Source organism: Prionailurus viverrinus, chromosome D4 (assembly GCF_022837055.1).
Source record: "Prionailurus viverrinus isolate Anna chromosome D4, UM_Priviv_1.0, whole genome shotgun sequence".
NCBI classification, from domain to species: domain Eukaryota; kingdom Metazoa; phylum Chordata; class Mammalia; order Carnivora; family Felidae; genus Prionailurus; species Prionailurus viverrinus.
The window spans coordinates 32,618,402-32,644,122 of record NC_062573.1 but is presented as its reverse complement, the minus strand read 5'-3'; the positions used below and the strand labels follow the sequence as shown (position 1 = coordinate 32,644,122).

Sequence of the window (25,721 nt, the reverse complement as noted above, 5' to 3'; positions counted from 1 at the left end):
AAATCCCAGGAAAGACATCTCAAGAGCTGGATGCCATAGTCTTATAAAGACGACACCCTCCGTGTGAGGCATTATATAAAGGATGGAAGTATCCCATCACTTCTCAGACATGGTTTCAGGCTGGAGATCCCAGAATGCAACTGTCTCACTGCCCAATGAGGAATCTCCCCGGGCAAAGTAGGGTGCGGGATTCAGTTCCACCATACTAACAGGATGGAACCTGCCTGCTCCCAACACTGAATATTAACCGCTTCCAGAGGGTGAAATCAGGGGTGAATGGGGCCCTGATGTTGGCTAAGAGAGCTCAGTTCCTGAGTTTTGTTTATGGCAGACAAAAGGTTTCTATCAATAGCTTCCAGGAAATGTGCATCCTTGGTTATCATTATCCTAAGGAACAAAACACAGTACTGCACATTGCTATGACCAATTACCTTGCTGTCGAGAACATTTCTTGTCAATGATCTTGGTCTCTGGGCCACGCCCAACCACCACTGCCTCCAAATGTGGAAGTCTGATTCGCTGGTGCCGGCTATCCTGTCTCACCAACCAGCACACCCGCATCATTACTCTGAGAAACAAAACAGAAGAGAATCACTGGAAAAATTAGCACACCCCAGCACCACCACACATGCCAGCTACCAGCTATTCATCTTGAGGCCAGTGACTTCACCTAGGTCTCAATTTTCTCACTTGTAAAACGTGATAATGACAGGACTCATGAGGCTGTCGTGAGAATTAAATAAGATAATGTATGTACTTACCTCTGTGCCTAAATCATGCGAAGCAATCAAATATTTATGTTTACTGATATATTCTATGTGCTGGCCATTAGGCTACATGGTGAGGATAAAAGAATAATTAAACATTGTCTCTATCCTTGAGAGGCCTGGAGTATAGTGGGGTAGATAGACTCATATGTCAATTATTACAGTATGATGTGATAAGCATTATAAGGGAGTAACCAAATATGGCATTTGCCCAGGGAAAGAAACAACCACTCTTGTGGAGAGTATCAAAAATGGCTTAACAAGGAAGGGATATTTATGCTGAGTTTTCAAGGCATGAGAAGGAGTTTGCCTGGCAGAGAATTAAGGACATCAGAACAGAGGATGTTCTTCAGTCAAGAGGCATCTTTATGCGGATTAGGTTTCCTTTCCTTGGGGTACCTGGGTGGCTCCGTCAGTTAAGCATCTGACTTTGGCCTGAGCCCTTGTGGGTTCGTAAGTTCGAGCCCTACATCTGGATCTCCACTATCAGCACACACACCCAGAGAGCCTGCTTTGGAGCCCCTCTGCCCTCTCTCTCTGCCCCCTCTCAAAAATAAATAAAACATTTTAAAAATTTTTTTTCCTTTCCTTAATCGTCATAACATACCAATATTAGAACAATACATTTTACTGCCATCTACCAGAAGATTGTCATAATAAATACACAAACCTACAACATCTAAAGAGTGAATGTGGCACCTTTGTGCTATACACAACCTGCACAATAGAGAAGGTGCTGGTTTTCTTTTGAAAACAACCTGTATGGCCATGGAGAGTATCAGTAGAAGGGAAAGAGCCAAGAAATTTGGGAGAGAGACGAGGCCTGAACAAAGGCCTGAACAAAGACAATGGAGAGGAAGAAGATCCAGAAGAAACTGTGAAGGTAGATTTAACTACTGAGTGTATTTGGGGAATGACAAAGGAGTAGAGGGAGACACAAACCAAGACTTTGAATTTGGAAATAGCCATTGACTAAAATGAGCAATACACAAGGAGACATAATTTGAAGTTAAATGGCAGACGAAGAAGGGATGCTTTCAGACTGAAACACAATTAGATTACATTGTCTGTGAAAGATCCACAGGTCAAGGTAGGATATATGGGTAGAAAGCTCAGGGAAGGAATGGACTGACTGTATGTATTTGAGAGGCATCAACATGTCAGAGAAGGTGAGGCAAAGAGAGCATGAGATCACCCAGAGAGGTAGAGCAGGGAACTATGGATAGGGACAGGACTAGGATCTTTGGGATACCTCCCCCGACTCCAGAAGCTTATTGCTCAAGCCTCTAATACCCTCTCTTTGAGAAATGTGCCCTACAGGCAAGGCAGCACTTACCAGGCGCTCTGCACAAGCTTTGTGTCCAAAGGGAAGAGAAAAGAAACAAGATTTTTGAAAGTCAAAGTTTCATTACCATCTGCAAAGGATAATGCAAAGCAGGGCGAACAAATGATTGCTGAGGAGGTGCAAAGTCACAGAAATTGGATCAGTCAGGAAAGGTTTTGGAAACCACCCAAATGAAAAGGCCAAGAAGACTGATAAGGAAAATAAGTGAGAGGGTATATTCCATTTTTAAAGGCACAAGCGACAAGGCATATTTCAGCAATAAGCCATGGGTGAGGGGTGGAAAGCAGACCCTGTTGGCTGACCCAGGGGAGCTGCTCCAGAGTCATCAAAAATGGCAAAGGTATTGAACACTATGCTGAAAAGTTTAGATCTGACAATCAAGAAGAGACAACTGCCAGGTTAATGAGCTGCATGGCAAAGTGAAACGACAGCTGGGCATGGGCAGGCTGGAGTGGAGAAGTCGAGACTCTGAGATTAGTCAGGAGGCAGTCAACATAATGTGGACAAGAGTGAGGTCCAAAAGTTCAGCAGGTCTTTGTGAAGGGGTGGTTGCAAGGCATGAAGAGTCAGTTGTAAACCTAAAATCCTCAACCTGGAGCCTCAAGTGATGATGGTGCTATAGGAACGTTCCATTTTTAAATTTTTTTTTCAATGTTTTTATTTATTTTTGGGACAGAGAGAGACAGAGCATGAACGGGGGAGGGGCAGAGAGAGAGGGAGACACAGAATCGGAAACAGGCTCCAGGCTCCGAGCCATCAGCCCAGAGCCTGACGCGGGGCTCGAACTCACGGACCCCGAGATCGTGACCCGGACCGCGAGATCGTGACCTGGCTGAAGTTGGACGCTTAACCGACTGCGCCACCCAGGCGCCCCGAGGCACGTTCCATTTTTAAATGCTATGTATTCAGAGGCACATCTGTTTGCACTTACTGGAAACTGATAAATGAGCAGGAAGTGGACTGAGAAATGAAGTATGTCTTCATCAGGCTTTGAGAAAGTAGTCACGTGGTGACTGACAACTCACAGTAATAACAAAAGAAATGTGAAGAGAGCACAGTTTGAGAGCAGGGACAGGAAGGAATCTGATGGGCAGCTGAGAGCATGGCTGGCTGTTGCAGGATAATAGAAACTACCCCTCCTGCCCTCCACACACACTCATTCTTGTCAAAGTTCTCAAGTTATGATGTTTCTATTTACAAATTCTTGAGAAGCTAAAGCAGTGACTCCACAATGCTTATGCAACTAACCTTGACCAACATTTTAGCCCATTTTAGTCTTCAGATCCATTTTCTAGGAATGAAGCATTTTAGAATATGGGGAATGCATAATGATAGGCGCTCCTGAATCTCAATATAGTCCATACATTGAAACTCCATAAAGTGCAAGCTCTAAAACAGCAGAAGTCAAGTCCATTTTTTGCTTACCAATATATCACCAGCACTTAATACTTGACATACAAGAACACTGTACATACTTGCAAGTAAATGACCAGACAATAATCCTATCCAGGTTCTCTGGCCTTCCTTCTCTTTCCTCTGCTCTGGCTCCTCTTAAGCCACCCTTTGCTCCTCTCCTTGGGCAATCCCATCCTCACATCTATGTGGATAAATCCTAATTCTCTATTTTCCAACTCCCTACTTTTCATTCCAGAGTTGTCGGGATTAGTCAGGAAAAAAAAAATCTAGTTATATCTTAAGGAACCAAGTGATCTGATAGGCCATGCAAGCCCAGCAATCTGAGAATGTAGAACAGTGATGTCCAATAGAATTTTTTACAATGATGTAAGGGTTGTACACCTATGTTGTCCAATAATGTAGCCACCATGTGACAATCAAGCATCCAAAATGTAGCTAATGTGACAGAAAACCTAAATTTCTTACATTTTTTTTTAACTTACATTTAAATAGCTACATGTGGCTGAGGGCTATCATGATATCCAACCCAACTTGCCCAACCCTGATCAGTCCCAAATTCCTCAAGCCTGAGGTTAAGACCCTCGTACTCTAACCCCACAAAGGTCACTTATGTCACCTCCTACTTCCTTTCATAGAACTAGCCCCACCTTTCCTTTCCCCCAGACTCACATACATTCATTCTTACACACAAATACATCCCTCAGGTATGATATACTGAATCATGTCTCCCAAATAAGTCATTCTCAATATGATCTCCAGGCATTCGATCATACTCTTTCCTCCCCTCCAGAATCCCAAATCCTTCTCAACTTCCAAGCCCCACCTCCCCCCAGAGGTCTTCTCTGAATTATCTTCTCTTCCCTACCCCTACATCTTGCTATTGGGTGTGGTTAATTTACCTTCACAGTTCTCTGAAAATTAAATGTTGATGTAATTCCACTCTCCAAATGAGATTATAATCTCCTTGTAAACAGAATGCATCACTGCCCATCCATACAAAAACTCAGAGGAAGGGTCTCTTAAAGATCACTGCCCTGGGCTAGGCCTGGCCTTATACTTCTGGATCCCCTGGAGTTCAGCATGCCTTTATCAAGTGCATACTAAGTGCTAGGCACTTGTTAAATGTCTTGCTTATATCATCTCATTTAATTTTCACAACTCTCATCCTAAGAAAGAAAAATTTAAGGCTTAAGAAAAAATAGGCAACATGTACAAGCCACATAGCTAATACGTGCCAGAGTTAGGATTTGAATCAATTCTAAAGAATGGATTCTTGGGGTGCCTGGGTGGTGGCTCAGTCGGTTAAGCATCTGACTCTTGCTTTCAGCTCAGGTCATGATCTCACTGTTCTTGAGTTCATGAATTCTGTGCTGAACTTGAATTCGGGCTCTGTGCTGGACCCTGCTTGGGATTCTCTCTCTCTCTCTCTCTCTCTCTCTCTCTCTCTCTCTCTCTCTCTCTCTCTCTCTCTCCTCCCCTTCCTCTGCTCCTGCTCTTGTGCACTCTCTCTCTCAAAATAAATAAATAGACTTAAAAAGGGGGAAGGGGGCAGAGGCGCCTGGGTGGCTCAGTTAAATGTCCGACTTCAGCTCAGGTCATGATCTCATAGTTCACTTCAGGCTCTGTGCTGACAGCTCAGCGCCTGGAGCCTGCTTCGGGTTCTGTGTCTCCCTCTCTCTCTGCCCCTCCCTCGCTCACACTATGTCTCTCTCTCTCTCTCTCTCTCTCTCTCAAAAACAAATAAACATTAAAAATTTTTTTTTAAAAAGAATGGTTTCTTAATCACTACACCATATACCTTTTGTCTTCACTCTTTTGATCAATCAAAATTACTGCATGCCTACTATGTGCCTTGTGGTATTCTAGTACTGTGAATAAAGAAATAATGTATCTCACTCATATGATGCAGGTATATCATTCCTGTCTTCAAAAGGCTCAGAGTCTTGTGAGGGATATAAACACAAAAACACTTACAACAATTGTAGTAAGTATAATGATTGGTCTGTGCAGAGTATTATGGGAGCAAAAGGCTGGAATACCCAACACAGACTTGGAGAAAGGAGATGTCAAGGAAGATTTCCTATAGGAGGCAGACCTAAAATGAGTCCTATATATAAACTAAGTTAACTGGTGAAAGGGTCATTCTAATTAGGAGAGAAGGAAGTGGATAGAGAAATGGAGAAGATTCAAGTCAAAGGGAACAGCAAGGGTAATGCATTAAGAAACAGCATAGTGCACATGAAAAGGAGTTCAGTGTTGCTGCAATCTAAAGCATGAAGCAGAAAAGAGGCTAGAGACACAGGCAGATCCAGAATAAGCAGAGCCCTGGGTGACTGGTGAGTTCAAACTTTAGAACTTCCACTGGATTTTGCAATTCAGTAAACAATAAATACTTGCTAAATGAATGAGAAAAAAGATCAGATGAATGAACAGACAGATCTTTAAAGATTATGAAGCAGGGCTTTGTCACAGATTTGTTTTCAAGGGCTGGAGTTGGGGAAATCAGTCAGAAGGCCATCATATTTCAGGTGAAAGATAATGGTACCTAAAGTAGTACAATAAGAGGGATGAAGAAGAGAGCACAGATTTGAGAAATACTTAGGGAATAAAATCCTCAGGACTTAGGGATGGATGTGATAAGAGCAAGTTCAGGGAAGACACTGAGTTCAGTTTCAGGCCTGTGAATTTGAACTGTCTGTGGAACTAGTAGGCAGAGCTGTCCAGCAGTGCGGTAAGAAGTGAGCAGTGTGATAAGAAGTGAGAGGGAAAGTTAGAAAAGAGGTTTAAGCTGACAACTTTGATTTGGGAGCATGTAGAAGGCAGTTAAAACCAACCTAGTTGATGTGCTCACTCACACAGTGTGTACAGAATGAAAAGAGAAATGGGCCAAAGTCACAAGCCTTGGAAGAACCTAAAATTTTAGGGAAGGAAGTAAAAAGACTAGCCCACACAGGAGAAATGGCTGGTGAGAGAAGCATATGGAGAAATAGCTAGAATGAAAGCTCCTAATGGGGAGGCACTTTGTCTTCCTCATCTCTGCATCATAATAAATATCTGTTGAATAAGTCAGGTCATAATCTCACAGTGAGTTCAAGCCCTGCATCCAGTTCTGTGCTGGACAGCTCAAAGCCTGGAGCTTGCTTCAGATTCTGTGTCTCCCTCTCTCTCCCCGCCCCTCCTCCGCTCACGCTCTGTCTCTCTCAAAACTAAAACACATTAAAAAAAAAAAAAAAAAAAAGGCAGCAAAGGGATCCAGTAGTGACTGAAAAATATCTATCTGATTTGATAATCACTGTGACCTTAAGGTTAAAATTTCAGGAGAATGATAGGTCTGAAAGCTAGACTGGAGAAAGGAGTGAAAGGTAAGAAAATGGAGGTAGAATTTAGAACACTCTTTAAAAAAGAAGGGGAATAGACTTACTGGATGAGAGCTAAAGGAAGACGGATCACTAAGAACTCTTCCTTCTTTCTAGCTTTGGAGGGTAGAAGCCAGGTGACCAGGGATCTCAGAAACCTATGTTCACATATGACTAGGACATAGTCAGGGGCAGAAAAGACAAATAAAAACAAGGTCTCATAGATGAAAACATAAACAAAAGGTGAGAAGCAAAGATAATGGGATTCACTTTGATCAGAAGAGACAGCTTATCCTCTGAGAGTAAAAGAAAGGTAAAAATGGGTGTTAAATGAGATGACTTTTCAAGAAGGGAAAGCAGGGGCAGAAATTTGAGGGAAAGCATATCCGATGACCTCAATTTTCTCCATAAAATAGCAGACAACAGAGTGAGGTGTTCGGGAGCTTAATGAACAGTTAAAAAAAAAAATCAATATAACATAGTAGAGAACATCCAGCCTCTTATGTGCAACTGCCTGAGTTGCAGCATCTAGTCACTGTGTGACTTGACGCCAATTATTTAACCTAAGCCTTTATTTCTCCAGCTGTAAAACATTAAGACTTGCTGTACAACACAGAGGTAGCATGAAGACTGAACGAGGAAGTACGTAAAGCTCAGTGTCTGGTCAAAAGCATTCAACACTCCTGTCACTGGTGAACACTGAAAACAGGATAAAAGCAGGGGCTAAGGACGTATACAAAGATCGGCCGACAGCAGTGACTGTGCAACTAAGGTGGAAAGGCACAAATCCGTATCGTCTCTCCGTAAAGTACAGTCCTGTCTCAAGTATTCTAACGATTCCCAATGTAAGTTAGATTCTCTAAAGGCTCTAAACCTGGACCACATTGATTCCATGTAGAAATTATACCCCTGCTTTGTTGAACCACTACCACTGGCCCTCCTATTGGACCTGTTGAGGACGCTGTGAAGGCCCCTCAAGTTCCTTTCACGGAGAGTTTCTGCAGGCAACCATGTCCTTCCTAACAAGCCAAGCCGCCTCCTTGGGCTAGACAGTACCCACTCTCTAATCTTTTCTCTGCTTGTGTAGTGACCAAGCCAGTACAGGTGTCGGGGGTACAGGTTGGTGGGGCGACGACCAACGACGGGGTCGCCGAAAAACGGCCCAAGGGAGTTTGAGCAAAGTGAGAAGCCTAGACCCCGAGGATGGAGCAAAGCCTGCTGGGAAAGAAGCCATAAAAGCGTTATTCAAAGAACATCATTCAAGGGTAGTAATGGCCCCGACCCAGGGCCCACACCCACGAATTTCAACCGGGTCAGTAGAGGAGGTAGGCCGACGACCGCCTTACCTCGAAACAGCGGACACAGACAACCTCACGTTTCTCTTCCGGGACGCGCCACATCCGGCGCTGTGGGATGACGTCACGAGACAAGCCTAAGAGCAACGAGTGACGTCACCAGTGCCTGTACAAAGATTGGCTGAAAGGGTCTTGCCCAAAACGCAGATCCGGAAGCGTCCGCTCCGATTGGCCCCTCTGGGACGGAGGCCATAGTGCGGTTCCTAGCAATAATCCCTCTGCGGACGACCACCGCCAGCCTCTCTCCATCCGAGAATCTCTTCCCTGTCACCATCTCTCAGTCTCTGAGTCCGGGGAGACTTTAAGCAACTATTCCCTCTGTGGCCGTTTCTAGGCAGCTGATGCAGTATCTTAACACTCCCTTCGTTAGCAGAAGCTCACTACCCTTAAGGCCATCTTTCCTGCTGTAGACAGTACCTGCTGTGACATTGTTTTTCTGCCCCCTTTCAAAACTGCAACCGGCTTTCTCCCTTTTCTGGAGAGAAAGGGCTGGAGGAACTAGCGGTGCGGAAACCTGATTGTTTTAACGCTGGCTTCACTAAATGAACTAGCTGACAGCCAATTAGAGAGGAGACAAGAAGCAGGATGCTGGGATGAGATGGGTTTACTGATTTTGATAGCAATTCCAGGATGTTCCCTAAGAGTCACGTATTGCAATTATTCGAAGTCATTTTGGCAGATGGAAAAATTCCTATCTTATGAGTGAAGGCATAGTTTATAATCTTTCTCAACCTCAATAAAAACCAAGGCTTAAGGAGTCACATTTCTTGATCAAGATTGTTTCCTTCCATAGAAAAGCAGAGTCAATAGTATGATAAAGATACCAAAACTATCAAAACAGGATGGGAGAGTCTTCCAGGAAACACAGAAAAGAGACTTCCTCTTTTTTAGCAGAGAAGATGCAGGTTTATATTAAGGTCACCCCAGGAAGTGGGCGAGCACAAGCAGCATCTTGGCCACACAGCCCCCATGGTGGTGGAATGTGATTCACACTGCTCCAGGTAAAATGAGGTGGCTCTTGTCACCTGACCAGTTCCCTCAGAATTAAGCTTCTCTTAGCTTCAGCTTCTACCTGACCTGCCTTAGTGCGTCTTGCATTCAAAATGGGATTGGATTATTCTAATTGGATTATATACCATATATTGTGCAAAACTGGGCAGTTTCCATGCCCAGTATATTAGGTCTAGCCCTTCATCTATAGCATATTACTGGCCAGAGAAGCAGGGTCACATGGCACAAGGACATGGCAAACACAACTTTCACAGACCCCAGAACCAAAGATGTATCACAAACTGATACATAGAAATTAACAGAGTTGTAGTCTGTGGCACTATCTAATGTAGTGGCCATCAAAGTGTAATCCTTGGATCAGTAGCAGTAGCCTCACAACACCAGGGAACTTGTTAGAAATGCAAATTCTCGGGCTTTCACCCCAGGCTTACTGATTCAGAAACTTTAGGGGTGTGGCCCAGCATTTAACAAGCCCACCAGGTTATCCTGATGCATGATCAAGTTAGAGATTCACTGTCAGAAGGCAAACACTTCAAAGTGCACATCATGATAAATTTTGTGAGCCTGCTTAGGGCTTTGCTTTTTTTTTTTTTTCAAATTCAAAAAAAAAATTCTTAATTGTGGCAAAATACACATAACATAAAACTTACCATCTAAGCCATTTTTAAGTATACAGCTCAGTAGTGTTAACTATATTCACATTGTACTAAATGTATCTCCAAAACTTTTTAATCTTGCAAAACCAAAACTACATGTTAAACAACTATTTCCCCTCTTCCAGTCCTTGCCAACCACCAATTTACTTTTGGTTTCCATGAGTGTGACCATTCTAGATACTGCACATAAGTGAAATCATGCGGTATTTGTCTTTCTGTGACAGACTTATTTCACTTAGCATAATGTCCTCAAATTTCATTATTTGTAATGTGTCAAAATTTCCATTTTAAGGCTAAATAACACTCTGTTACATGTATACACCACACTTTGTTTACAATCTATTTGTCTATCATCGGGTGTGTGGATTGTTCCCATCTTATGGCCATTATGAATAATGTTGCCATGAACATGATTGTATAAATATTTCCCCAAGATCCTCCCTTCAATTCTTTTGGATATACACCCTAAAGTGGGATTGCTGTGTTGTAAGATAATTATATTTTTGATTTGAGGAACAAAATACTGTTTTCCATAACAGTTGCATCATTTTACATTGGACACAGGGTTCCAAATACTCTACATCCTTTATAACACTTGTTATTTTCTGGTTTGTTTTGTTTTGTTTTTTTAATAGCAGTCATCCTAATGGGTGGGAGGTGCCATCTCATTGTGGCTTTGATTTGTATTTCTCTAATGATTAATAACGTTGAGCACCTTTTTGGTTTGTTGGTCATTTATATATCTTCTTTGGAGAAATGTCTATTCAAGTCAATTTGCCCATTTTTTTCTTCTTTTTCGGGCCCCCATTTTTAAATCAAGTTATTTTGTTGTTGTTGCATGGTAGGAGTTCTTTTTATAGTCTAGATATTAATCCATTCTCAGATATATTATTTGCAGATATTTTCCCCATTTCATAGACTGCCTTTTCACTCCATTGATTATGTCCTTTGATGCACGGAAATATTGTATTTTGATGTTGTCCAAGTTACCTATTTTTACTTTTGCTGCCTGTGCTTTTGGTATCATATCCAGAATCATTCAAAGATTTTCCCCTGTTTTATAGTTTTAGGTCTTATATTTGGATCTTTGATCCATTTTGAGATCACTTTTTACATGGTGTAAGGTAAGGCTCCAACTTCATCCTTTTGCATGTGGATAACAGTTTTCCTAACACCATCTGTTGAAAAAATTGTCTTTTCCCCATTGCACGGTCTTGAAACCTTTACTGAAAATCATTTGACCATATATGTAAGAGTTTACTTCTGGCTTCTCTATGCTATTCCATTATGCTATATGTCTGTCTTTACACCAGTACCACCTGTTTTGATTACTGTGGCTTCATAATAACTTCTGAAATCAGGAGTGTGAGACTTCCAACTTTGTTCTTCTTCAAGATCATTTTGGCTATTCTGCTCAGGGGTTTTAATTATTTTTTAATTCCAACAGTTAGAAATTGAAAGATCTTGCATGAAAATCAGGATTCTTGGTCTTTTGGGGAAAAAAATTTTTTTAATCCAGCAAATTACAGTAAAAAGTAGCCAGAACTGTTAGTGACCACCATGTGCTCCCCAGTTTGCTACTGTCTCCACCCACACATTTATATAACCTGTCTGGTCCCTGAGGGCCCTTCTTTCTTTGAGAATCCTAGTCTCACGGAAAGGCAGTTGGAGCCAGAGGACCAACCTGGGGAAACTGCAGCGGTCTGCTCCACAGATCTGCTCAGAAGGAAAAGTACAGAATCCTGGGAGAGGATATAGCTAGGAAACTTCATTCTGTTTTTAGGGGTTTTTTTTGAGGGGGGGGTAGTGTAGGAGGAGATTCGGAGGCGTGTCAGAAAAGACCAATCTGAGGAAAGGAAAATAAACCAAGCTCAGAAAGATGAAAAGAAAACAGACAAGTGAAGACTTGATAGAAGAATATTCCAGGTCTATGATCTAGACTGAAAAAAAGAGCAATATACAAAAGCCCTACAGCAGTCCTTAAGCACATTCTTTCAGACATGACAGAAGTCCAGTGGAGCTGAAGAGTAGACAGTGAAAGGAAATGGTGAGATCTGAGCCAGGGTCAGATAGTAAACCATTTAGGAACTGTATGTGGATTCGTCCTATATTCAATGAAAAACCCCTGAAGAGTTGGCCTGGGGAATAATATTATTTGATTTTTGTTTTATTGGATGTTGTGGCTGCTGTGAGGAAGAATGGATGGGGTGGAGGTAGGGCAAGAACAGAAAGGCTGACAGCAGTTAGGAATATAGTGATGTAGTGCAAAGGATGTTCACAGCCTGGACATGAGGAAAAAGGTATACTGATTCAAGAGATATTTTGGAGGCAGCATCATCTGGACAAGACATTTTCTACTCTGGGGGCAGGCCTAGGTCAGATGCCAAATAAGAAGACACTTAGTGGGGGATAGGAACAAACCTAGTGAGCTACAGAAACTTAGCTGCATGTTTCATATATCCAAAAACTTCTCACTGCAAGCATCCACAACTCTGCCTGCAGGCTTCCTCTAGCCCCAAGAGCCTTTCCTAACTGCATATAGGCCAGAAATGAGGGGATCTATGCCCCTGCGAGCACTTGTGAATAATGTAAGGAAGTGGGTGGGTAAACTTGTTTCCTCACCTCAGGATGAAACAACTTTGAAGTATGTACAGCATTGTCTCCCAGAGGCTCTCCAGCAAGACTAAACCCCAGATGCCCTGAGGCGCAGCCTGCACACTGGCTTACTTCCCACCCCAGCCTTGCTTCTCCACTCCCCTACTGGTACTTCTTGGGATCAAATCCTAAATGACATACTCAAATCCTTGCCTTAATGTCTGTTTCTCGGGGAATTCAACCTAACAAACTCCTCCTATTTTCTAAGATAACATTTTATTTCCCTTTTTATTTTTTAAAAAAATGTTCAATGTTTATTATTTATTTTTGAGAAAGAAACAAGAGCGTGAGCGGGGGAGGGTTAGAGAGACACAGAACCTGAAGCAGGCTCTAGGCTCTGAGCTAACAGCACAGAACCCATGAACCATGAGATCATGACCTGACCCAAAGTCAGATGCTTAACCAACTGAGCCACCCAGGCACCCCTTATTTCCTTTTTTAGATAAGCTAGTAATTCCTACTGGTTCCCAACTTTTTAATATCACAGCACAAAGAGTAAGTCACATTCACAGAATACACTAGGGTAAACTTATGAGAAACTAGGTAAAAATAAATTACTACAGGGGCGCCTGGGTGGCGCAGTCGGTTAAGCGTCCGACTTCAGCCAGGTCACGATCTCGCGGTCCGTGAGTTCGAGCCCCGCGTCGGGCTCTGGGCTGATGGCTCAGAGCCTGGAGCCTGTTTCCGATTCTGTGTCTCCCTCTCTCTCTGCCCCTCCCCCGTTCATGCTCTGTCTCTCTCTGTCCCAAAAATAAATAAACGTTGAAAAAAAAAAAAAATTAAAAAAAAAAAATAAATTACTACATTTTATTTATAATTAACTATGATAAGAAAAATTAAAAATGGAGTACTTGGAAAAGTAGTATTTATTTTGGCTAAATATTCAAATAAAATATTTTAATGTTTTTTTTTTAATGTTTATTTTTGAGAGAGAGAGAGAGAGACAGAGCTCTAGTGGGGGAGGGGAGAGGAAGGGGAGAGGGGAGACACAGAATCCAAAGCAGGCTCCAGGCTCTGAGCTGTCAGCATGGAGCCCGATACAAGGCTTGAACTCACAAACTGCGAGATCATGACCTGAGCTGAAGTTGGACACTTACCTGACTGAGCCATCCAGGTGCCCCTCAAATAAAATATTTTTAAATTTTTCATAAGAAACTTCAGCATGTTTCTGAAAATAGCATTTTTTTTATATTGGGTTTCATGATGAAATAAAATACATATTTTCTGATTAAAATTTTTAATGATAATTTTTTTCAAATTCTTTGTAGTCACACCTATAATTAACACACCAGTAGAGAGGTTCTGTCCCATACATTGCAGTGTAAATGTGCTAATGTATCCATAAACTATACCCTATAATTTAATTTTTTTTTAATGTTTATTTATTTTTGAGAGAGAGAGACAGGATGCAAGTGGGTTAGGGGCAGAGAGAGAAAGGGAGACACAGAATCTGAAGCGGGCTCCAGGCTCTGAGCTGTCAGCACAGAGCCTGACACAGAGCTTGAACTCACGAGCTGTGAGATCATGATCTGAGCCGAAGTTGGATGCTCAACTGACTGAGCCACCCAGGCACACTTATACCCTACAATTTATTTTAAGATCTTCCACCTACAATTTATGCCTTATTGTTTTCAACTCCTGCTTTTGGGACTAGGTTAACTTCCTACTATGGGTTGATTTCATAGCTTAACTCCCCCAAGGTTTTAAATTTCCGAGAGTTCCGGAAATAGTCACCACAATCCCAAGTAGTGACATTCATAACATTGATGGTTCATGTTGGAACTTTTATTTCAATTCAGCAATTCTTATTTGTGTAAATCACAGATGTTGTGCTGGTCTCTCCTTAAATTTCTTACAAGCATACTAAGAAGAAAGTCACAAGAAGTTTTTCTAACTTATCCTGCCTTACCTCCCACCATTTCTTCAATGCCAGCCTTGTACCAGTAATACTGAACTTCTTACCGTTCAACCCCTTCCTCCCCAATACTCTGAGATATATAAGCTGTCTCTCCTTTTTTCCCACCTAAATAAACAAATATTTATTGAGTATCTGCTACAAGCACAGTTTCAGACATGAGGAATACAGAAATGGACAAAATAAAGTCCCCCCTTCAGTCTAGTGGAGAAAGAGCTGACAACAACACACAAACGTAGGTCACAAAGTGATTTAAGTGTTATAAAGGGAAATAATACATATTATACCATGATGATTAAAAGAACCCTACTCAAGGGACCCCTGGTGACTCAGTCAGTTAAGCGTACAACTTCAGCTCAGGTCATGATCTCAGGGTTCATGGGTTCAAGCCCCACATCAGGCTCTGCACTGACAGCTCAGAGCCTGGAGCCTGCTTCAGATTCTGTGTCTTCTTCTGTTTCTAACCCTCCTCCGCTATGCTTTCTCTCTCTCTCTCAAAAATAAATAGGGGTGCCTGGGTGGCTCACTTGGTTAAGCGTCTGACTTCAGCTCAGGTCATGATCTTACTGCTCATTAGTTTGAGCCCTGAGTCAGGCTCTGTGCTGACAGCTCAGAGCTTAGAGCCTGTTGCAGATTCTGTGTCTCCCTCCCATCTCTGCCCCTTCTTATGTTCTGTCTCTGTCCCTCAAAAATAAATAATTTTTTTTTAATTTTAATAATAAATAATCATTTAAAAAAAAAGAAGCCTACTTAAAAGCATTCATACTGATGCCATTTATATTAGGATCTAGAACAGGGAAAACTAATCTAAAATTATAGTAGAAAAAAAATCAGAACAGCTATTGCCTCTCTAAAAGTAGGGACAGGGATTGACTGAAAAAGGCACTTGAGAGAACTTTCTTGGTGATGGTGATATTCTGTATCTTGATAAGGGTTTGGCTTAACCCATATGCACATTTGTTGAAACTCATCAAAACGGTACAGATAAGACTTGTGCATTTCTTTCTATGTAAACTTTACCTTAAAAAACCTTAAACAAATATCTAACTCTAGTTAATGATATGCAAGCTGAAGTGTTGAAAAGCAAAATATACTGATATCTTCAGTTTATTGAATTGTATTTAAAAAGCAGATGAATAGAGAGAGATGAAGAGAAATGAGATAGAGCATGCAGAGTAAAAGACCAATTATAAAATCTAGTGGTGGTTATATGAGATGAGCTAAGCTCTGGCCCAACTGCAATGCCCAAATGTATTCCTTGATGTTCATGCTATTTTCTGGAATGTTCTTTTCTCCCTAACTCACCCTTGCCCCCTCTAATCCATTCACACTGCAGCTATAGAAAAGATTTCAAAACACAATCTGACCATGTCACTCCCCTACTTAAATCCTTTCTATGGCCCTCCGCTGCCCATTCAATTAAGACTAAATTCATTGTTCATTCTTACTTTTACAGAAGGCCAAAACCCATCTACCACTCTCCCCTTGCCTGTCCTCATACCCAAACACAGGGCCTTTCTTTCAGTTTCTTGAACCCATACAGTCAAGGTTCTTGAAAACTACTCTAGCTAACTTAAAGATGATGGGACTGCCATTGGTACAATTCCCAAACCATGAGTCCTCTACTATCCAGACCCTCAACCTCATAATTACAGATGGTTAACAATAACTCCCAGAACAGAAGGGCCTAAGATCTTAGAATTGTCAAGATCAGCTCTTCCCACTAGTAAAGGGACGTGACTGTAGGAACCCACATGGACACCTGCATCCCACATTCTCCGGTGTCTTACCTCTAGCTGGATGAAATCAGAGAGGTTCTAGTTCTCCATTGGCTGGTACACTTGTTTACTCATTCAACAAGTATTTCTGAGCACCTTCTACTTGTCAGGCATTGTTTTAGATATATGGCCACCACCATGAACAAAACGTTCCTGCCTTCAAAGAGCTTACAATCTATTGGAGATGGACAGACCATAAACAAAGAAATATACAGGTCATGTGGGGATAAATGCTATAAAGAAAAAGCAGGACAGAAAATTATGAGGATATTTTGTGTATTATGAAAGGGCTTTTTTGAGTACAGACCTAAAAGAAGCCATGTGGATATCTAGATGAGATGGCAAATCATCAAAGGATTTTAATCAGAGGAGTGACCTTTTTTTTGAGCTCCACCACCACAAACCACCCCACAGTGACATATTTTTAAAGGATTATTCTAATTTTTTCATGGCACGAGGATCTTAAAATGAGAGAATGGTTTGCAACTCTGTAGTTTCTTCAACCCCTAATGTCTGCATGCATTCGCCACTTAGAGTGCCTCCTCTGTATTAGGCAGGGAGCTAAGTGTTGAAGATGGAGAAGTCAAGTGAGATACAGCTCCTCCCTTTAAGGGACTTTCAGTCTGGTGAGCACAGGGCCAGCATATACCCACCATTCACAGACTTACCTCTGAGCTATTCTACTCTCCTGAACCTGTTGGTACCCTTCCTTCCTTCCAATCCTTCAGACACTGATCTAGCTGCTCTTATACTTCAGATTGGATGCCCAGTGGCATTTTGCTGACCATGGTTTGGCTCCTCTTGGCAACAGATTTGTATGTCTACGCTCTTACACTATTCAGACAACCCCAGGACACTCCTACCTTGTCATTCTTTTCACCAGCAAAGCTCCATCTCTGCATGTCAAAACAACATAGTTTAATGAAATTTAATCTTTCTTTCTATACACATAGAATAACATAACTCTAAATTATATCATTTGTAACAAAAGTTTTTAACCACTCTCCAGATGGCTTTTGATACAGAAGAGACCTTACCTCCCACCTATGTGACTTCCTCCTGATGTCTTAGAGATAGCGAATATGGCAAACATGATTGAAGAGAAAAAAGAACAAAAACATTTTTTGGAAAATGTAGATTTACCCTGTCTGTGGTAATCTATTACTTTATTAGACCCCATTGATTCTCATCTTGCAGAATTTTTTCCCTTATACAGTCCCTCCCCACACTGACTCTGTACTTAGCCAAAGGACTGGCTTTAGCCAGTGGGACATTAACAAGTACAAACCTTGATAAGTGCTTGCACATTACGGCCTATCCTCTTGGGGTACTCCTCTTCAGAACCTAGCTGCCATGCTGTGAAAAGCTCAACTTAGCATGTGAAGAGATCATGTGAAGGAAAACTGGGGTCCTAGCCAACAATCCCAGCTGAGCTCCTGGCTAACAGCCAGCCTGTGAATGATCCAGCGTGGAAGGCCCCTCCAGCCCTAGTTAACCCTTCCCAGCAGTCACCACACAGAACAAAGATGAGCTATCCCTGCTAAGCCTTGTTCTGATTACAGAATTTTGAGAAAATAAATGACTGTTGTTACATTTTGAGGGCAGTTTGTCCCATGGTATTAGATAACCAGAACACCCTTTTCTTAAAAAAATAAAAATAAAAGGGCACTGTTTCTACTGTGTGCTGGAATTCTTAAGACTGAAATGTATGAATTTCAGGTCAAGGTTCAACTTCCTTAATAAGAGAACTGCCTTGGGGCGCCTAGGTGGCGCAGTCGGTTAAGCGTCCGACTTCAGCCAGGTCACGATCTCGCGGTCCGTGGGTTCGAGCCCCGCGTCGGGCTCTGGGCTGATGGCTCAGAGCCTGGAGCCTGTTTCTGATTCTGTGTCTCCCTCTCTCTCTGCCCCTCCCCCGTTCATGCTCTGTCTCTCTCTGTCCCAAAAATAAATAAACGTTAAAAAAAAAAATTAAAAAAAAAAAAAAATAAGAGAACTGCCTTATATACTTGCGTAGCTGTTAGCTTAATGTCTGTGCCCCCATTCATCTGTAACCTCCACTAGGGAAGGGATTTGTGTGCCATGGTGAACTTTGACTCCTTGACCTAGAAAACACCCTAGCACATAGTAGGCACTTAATGAATAATTTAGTAAATCAATATGATGTTGACTAACTTACCTATATTAGTTCCTATGTTTAAATAAAATAGTAATTCTTTGACCATTATTATTATTAGCCAAACATTTGTTCACTACCTGTAGACACTGTTCTAAGCATTTTATATTACCTCATTATCTATTTAGTCTTCACAATAACCCTATGAACTAGGTACTCTTATCATCCCCTTTTACAGATGAGGAAACTGAGGCACAGAAAAGATAAATAACTTGCTTGTTGCAGGGCCAGGGTTCTAACCCAGGGAGTCAGTTTCCGGAATCCATATTCTTAGCCACTACATCACTTCCCCCAGTTTCTTGTCCTAAGTCTGGCAGTGCCATTGCTGTAAAAGCAAGAATAAGGTAAGGTTACACACTAGAAGATAAGAGCGTCGTTGTGATGAAGATATCACTGTAGTGAGTCTGTAGACAAAAACCTGCACATAGAGACTCAGTTCTTCTCTGAAACACTTCACAATGTCAATGACATTAGGAATGAGAGGTGGTGACATCCTCCAGGAAGACCCTTATGCCAGGCCCTACCCCCAAGCCTCCAATTCTGCCAGCTAAAATGACCTGGAGTGCCTGGGTGGCTCAGTCAGTTAAGCATCCTACTTAAGCTCAGGTCATGATCTCACAGTTTGTGAGTTCAAGCCCTGCATTGGGCTCTCTGCTGTCAGCATCAGCAAAGGGTCTGCTTCAGATCCTCTCTCTATGCTCCTCCCCTGGCCTGCCTCTCTCTCTCTCTCAAAAATAAACATTTAAAAAATTAATAATAAAATAAAAAGACCTGTGAACTCAGCTCAACCCCATTCTCCCTACAGGGCTGTGAAGAGCCCTGAAACAGTGGCTGCTTGCTCAGCACTCTTTTTTTTTTTTTTTTTTTTTAAGTAAGCTCCACACCCAGAGTAGGGCTTGAACTCTTAATGAGATCAAGAGTCGATGCTCTACCTACTGAGCCACCCAGGTGTCCCAGCACTGGGTCTCTTTTCATGCCCTACTGAACCTGTGACTGGGTCCTCCTGGTGCTCAGCACAGAAACCAATGACAAAGGTGCACCCTGGCATCATCGCAGGCCCTACCTCTACTCTAAAGGAAAGCCTGGACTTGGGAGTCTGGATTTAAGCCAGTAGCACTCTCAAGGTCACCTGCAAACTGAGTTCCAAGCTTGATGCATACAGTACTTTCTGAACCCAACACCACCACTAGCACCACCAGCAGGCATACATATACACAGATGCCTCTGGCTTCACTCCTATATTTGGGGAAAACATAAGAAATTTAACATGAAAATACTGAAATGGCAGTTTAACCCAAGAGTAGAAGGATTCTTTCATAACTGTATTGCTAGATAGCTACAAAGAGGGTGCAGAGTTGGGGAGCAGGATGTTAGGTCTTAGAAATTAGAGGGGCCTTTCTAGAGAGAGTCTTCAGCCTGGGCCTTCTCCATTTGACATTCACTCAACAAATACTTTTTGACACCTGCTATATGCCAGAAACTGGGGTAGGTGCAGGACATAAAAATGTTGCGGAGCCATGATCACTGAGATAGCCCTCCACCTCAATTTAACCCATTGGATCTCTTTTTGGTGTGTTGCCATACGGCTGTAATAGGCATCCTTGTGAATTGGCCACCCTGTCAGGGATGCTGTCAAGGACACTGCTCCTGATATAACACAATGTTCTCTTTATGAGCATCCCTGGGAGACAGTCCAACCTGATCTCAGTTCAAGGAAAAGTGTTACTTCTCCAGAGTAATGGGTTTGTTCATTATCAATGGACATCATGAACTGTGGGAACAATGAGGCTTGAGAGTTTAGAGATAAATTCATGTCCCAGCTGTAGCAAATGTGAAGGTCATTCCTACTCCCATTTTTAGCTTTGTCCCTGACTCTGTTTTGCCTCTACCCGTGTTTTTATTTCTTCATTCTTTGCACTTTTAATTTATGGCATCTTGGTGTGTGGGGGCGTGTGTGTGTGTGTGTGATTTTTTGTTTGTTTGGTTTTTTGGCTTCTTCTTGTATCCCTAGAAATGGCTATGAACTCTTCTGGAAGTAGACATCACCATCAATGTTTATAATATACTATACACATTTACATTTATACTATGTTAGAGGTATGTCCACAGCATGATGTGGCAACACAAGAGGGCTTATTAATCTGTCAAGAGCATTACAGAAGACTTTGCATAAGGATCATTACTTGAGTTGAGTCCTTTGTTTGTTCTGTCAAGGATGTTATAGAGTTTATTTACAATGTGACAAGTGTTAAACAAAATTAAGTTGCTGCCAAGTGCAAAATACTGAAAAAAAATCTTGCAGACTAGATTTTTATGTCATTTCAGAGGTTCATGGGACACCACAGAAATTGTTTACAACAAATTGAGGCTACTTCCACAAGTTTCCTCTCACCAAATTTTTTTCTGACAAAAAGATCATGAGGACGAATAATTCATATCTACATCAGAATTTATGTGCAGACAAGGAAATTCAGATGGAACATCAAAATTAAATTGGAAAATGCTTGATAGCAAAGTGAGATGAAGAATTAAAATATTTACCTACAAGATATATATATATATATGTATATATGTGTATATATACATATATATGTACATATACACATACATATATACAAAATGTTATCTACCTGATTATTCAAATAAAGGAGGACAAACAAAATTTAGGAATTCAAATTATGTAGATCAAGAGTCTCAGTTTGGAAAGGATATTAAGAATCATTTAGGGGCACCTGGGTGGCTCAGTGAGTTGAGTGTCTGACTTTGGCTCAGGTCATGATCTCACAGTTCATGGGTTCAAGCCCCACATCAGGCTCTGTGCTGACAGCTCAGAGCCTGGAACCTGCTTCAGATTCTGTGTCTCCCTCTCTCTCTGCTCCTCTCCTGTTCATGCTCTGTCTCTCAAAAACAAATAAACGTTTAAAAAATTTTTTTTAATCATTTAGTTCAGTTGCGTACCTGTACAGCAGTATTCTTCCTTAATTCTTCATTCCATCTTGCAGGTAGACCTCAGCCTTGGACTTTCCCTGGATTGTGTGGCTGCCTATGTGAGAACAGGGTGAGAAAAAGAATAGTTGCTGACACATTGTTTTAAGTGTGCTGGATCAGCAGATTATCTTTAAATACATGCAATTTGAGCTCCTTTTTTTTTTCTTTTCTTAAAAAAGAGGTCTAGCAATATAAAAATTCATATTGACCAACTGCATAGAGAGGACCTCAAAAAAGAAATGTCAGGACTCATGAAGTTTTCTACAATTTACAAAAAGACAGCAAAAACATGTTTACATCCTCTCATTCTCCAACAGTATGAAAAATTGCAACCATCTTCCTTCACATTAGAAAAAGAAAAAGAAAAAGTAAGCCAGCTATACTTCATGATGCCTTTCAGTTATCAACCAGGCCTGGCACTTTAAAGGGGATACTATTCTGTCTTTGCATTGGGAAAAATTGTTGACTTTTAACTTAGAGAGACTAAGAGAATGCATTATTCTTTTTGCCCTGCTTCCTTTCTATTAGAATAAAAAAAAAACTTAAAACTATCAGAAAACTGCTCACTGCTAAGAGGAAAGGCTACTCTGAACCCAGCAATTAGTCATGCTGACGTTTCCTGGAATAGGGCAGCCCAGGCCCACAGGAAAGCCACTCTTGTGCTAAGCTAGACACTTCACGAGGGCAGGAACCAACTCTGCTTCTGCACGACTATAGATACTCAGCACCTAGCTTAAAGTCTGGCACAATTCATATTCATTTATTCATTCAATGAACATTTATTGAGTACCTACTCTGTACCAGGCAATGTTCTAGATGCCTGGGATGCATCATAAAACAAAACAAAGATCCTGCCCAAGTGAAATTTTAGTTCTATTGGGAAAGGGGTATAGAGAGAAGAGACAACAGGTAAATAATGTGCTATGTCATGAGTGCAATGGAAAAAAAAAAAGTAGAGCAGGCTAAGGAGGATTTGGAGAGCTGAGGAGGAATAGAAGATCGCAACTTTGATTAGGGTAGACATTGTAGGTCTCATTGAGGTGACATTTAAACAAAGCCTTGAGGGAGGTAAGGTGCTCAGTAAATGTTGATGAAATAAATGAATTAGAGAAAAATTAAGAAAGCAGAAAAGTGTTAAGGCATGTTCAGGGGATGATGAGGAAGCCACTTTGGGAAAGGTAGGTTACTGGAGATGAATCTGGGAAGGAGGTGGAGCCTGACTTCAAGAAGTGCTCTGGGTACAAAGCTAAAGGGTATGGATTTACGAAATTTAAAGCTTACAAAGATCTTTCACTTATAGTTATATCTCCAGCAAAGTAAATTTCATCTCCATTTTGCCAATAAGGAAACTATGTTCAGATAAGTTTAGTAATTTTCCTGAGATCACATAGCCAATAAGATGCAAAGCCAGAACTTAAACCTGACTTCCAACTTCAGACTGTCCATACTGCCCTGTAACCTCCCCCCAGAAAATGTACACAAGTAATAGAAAGAAAAGAGAGTTATAAAATATACTACTAAAATATAAAAATGATTACATGTCGGTTATCAAAAACAGAGATATGTAAAAATAAAAATTTAATGTAAGCCTTAATTTAAATTTTTTTTTAATTTAAGCTTTTAAAATTATACATTCTATAGAGCAACAGATAGATTGTGGGAGCTCAACAAAAAATCAAAAGACAGTAAACTATGAGCCTATTTTGAATAATGTACTATAGTATTGGCAACAGAAAATATGTGGCTACAAATCTATTTCTACCATAAATGCCTTTCTTTTACTATAAACTTTTGCAAACTTTTACTTTCAGATTGAATATATGTCTCTTATAAACACAGTAATACTTTGTAACTTGTTTTTCATCAATACAAATATTATTTCTCAATTATACAGAAAATACATGAATACTTTCTTTAAACAGTTAAAGTCTTCAGTACTATCAGATTGGAACACTCTAATTCTCCAGCTCTTTTTCTCTGTATATTTGTAGATCCAAGTGTTCCTGACTACTTGTGGATACTAATGTGTTTAAAACTGAACTTACGGGGCACCTGGTTGGCTCAGTTGGTTAAGCATGCTACTCTTGATTTCAGCTTAGGTCATGATCTCATGGTTTGTGGGATCGAGCCCCAAGTTGGTCCCTACACCGACAGCACAGTCTGCTTGGGATTCTCTCTCCCTCTTTCTGCCTCTCTCACTCTCAAAATAAATAAATAAATAAACATTAAAAAAAAAAAAAAAAAACAATGCACTTACCACTTTCCCCTCAGAGCTAACCAGGTCCTCTGATTTCCAGTGTCAGTAAAAGGCATCACCATCCGAAACCTTACATTCCATATTTTATCTGCCCACTCATCTATCATATCTGATCATCAACCCAGTCCTGTAAGTTTATCTCTGTAATATCTTGTGTTACCACCCTCTCTTCTCCATTCTCACTTCCACTTCTTTCATACTGACTCTCTTTACCTACTAGTTCTACTACTACAGGGCTAGGTTCATGGGTGTGTGTCCTATGGAGTCACACAGGGTCTCACACTTAGAAGGGCCCTATGTTTGGTTTAATGCTCTGCTGTCACTGTCTTGAATTTATTAATAATTTTTTTAATAAGGAAGGGCCCTGTATTTTCATTTTGCACTGAGCCTCACAAATTATGTAGCCAGTCTTATACTATTGTAATAGTATCCTAACTAGTACCCATTTTCCCATTAAGGCCCTGATACAACCCACTCTCCACAACTCTGCAGGGAATTAAAAAGAAGATTTTCCATCGGAATTAGATCAAGCAATACATGGCACAGAAGTCTGCCAAATTTGAGGCTGAGAGGTTTGAAGTATAACTTTAAATTGAAAAGATGAATTATTGAAGAATTAAGTTTCCATGTAACCAAAGAACTAACCGCATAATCTATGGACACTTTTGTATTACAAGTACTTAGGGAAAATGGCCAACATAAACACAACCCTCTATGAAGCCAGAGCGGTATGGGGAAAGAACACAGGCTTTGCATTCAGAGAGACTGAGTTCAAATTCCAAACTTGACCACTTACTGTCTGACTTTGGGCAAGTTACTCAAATTTTCAAATTTTTACTTTCCTATTGATAAAATAGAGAACACTATCTGGCAGGACTTTTGTGAGACTCACAAAATAATAGAGACCCAGTTCAGTTCAACAAACACTTACTGAATGCCTACCCTATGCCAGACCATGTTTTTACACCAATGGAATCAAGACAAATAAGACTTCCTTCTAAAGGGTACATTATGGAAAGGGGGAGAGGACTGAGGCAAGGAATAAGTTTATAATGGAAAAACCTAACAAGTGCTACCTCACCAGGTGTGATCAGGCAAACATTGATAGTGATAGATCATGTTCATAGTATAGGCCTTTGATATGATACGATGAAACTAAGCACTTTAACTCTGTGGTGTTACTCTCCCAAAGTTGTTGTAGAACCAAACTAAAATGGAGTCACTTATGTCAGGGGCAAAATGGAGATGGTTAATGCGGGCATATAAAGCAAACTTAACCCAATCTTACAGGAATTTCCAGTTCTCCTCAGAAATCAGAAAGCACACCAGCCAATCCCCAAATGCCAAGTTTGTTCATGCCATCTCTGGACTTCCTCATTCCCCTGACTCAGCTACCCTGACCCAAATAAGAAAAGACTGCTAAGAAACCAATCATCTGAAAAAACCAAACAACTTCCACATTTACCCCATGAAAAATCACTTAGACTGTGGCAACTTGAAACTCATTCCTCCAGTTGCCCTGAGTTCCCCAGCTTGTAGGTAGAAAGCCTTGCAATAAACTCATCTTTCTGGTTTATTTTCTCAGTGTGCAGAGTTTGAGTTTTGACACTATAAATCCAGTCTCACCATGAGAAAAACATTAGACAAACCCAAATTGAAAGGCCTTCCACAAAGTACCTAGTGAATGCTCCTTAAAACTGCTAAGGTTGGGGAGCCTGGGTGGCTCAGTTAGTTGACAGCCAACCTCAGCTCAGGTTATGATCTCACAGTTCGTGAGTTAGAGCCTCACATCGGGCTCTGTGCTGACAACTCAGGGCCTGAAGCCTGCTTTGGATTCTGTGTCTCCCTCTCTCTCTGCCCCTCCCCCGCTCATGCTTTGCTTTGTCTCTCTCTCTCTCTCTCTCTCTCTCTCTCTCTGAAAAATAAACATTAAAAATAAACTGTCAAGGTCATCAAAAATAAGAGAAATAAATTTTAAAAATCTGAGAACTGGGGCACCTGGGTAGCTCAATTGGTTAGACATCCAACTTCGGCTCAGGACATGATCTC

The 25,721-nt window shown here is 41.1% G+C and overlaps 1 protein-coding gene across 12 annotated transcripts in view; it reads right to left on the bottom strand.

Annotated features, from left to right (window-relative positions):
• APTX (aprataxin) overlaps nucleotides 1-25,721 on the bottom strand; it is a 338,894-nt gene that overhangs the window by 304,561 nt on the left and 8,612 nt on the right. For 9 of the 12 annotated variants that reach the window (XR_007146386.1, XR_007146385.1, XR_007146390.1 and 6 more), the window contains 2 exons: nucleotides 21,386-21,470; nucleotides 432-568 (listed from right to left, as the gene is read on the bottom strand). Coding sequence is in view for 3 of the 12 variants with exons in the window: in XM_047830691.1 (XP_047686647.1) it covers nucleotides 432-564 (133 nt within the window). In the remaining 9 variants the exon portion in view is untranslated. Of the gene's footprint in view, nucleotides 1-431; nucleotides 571-8,230; nucleotides 8,304-21,385; nucleotides 21,471-25,721 lie in introns of those variants that run through there. The other 3 variants (XM_047830690.1, XM_047830693.1, XM_047830694.1) reach the window with 3 other exon arrangements.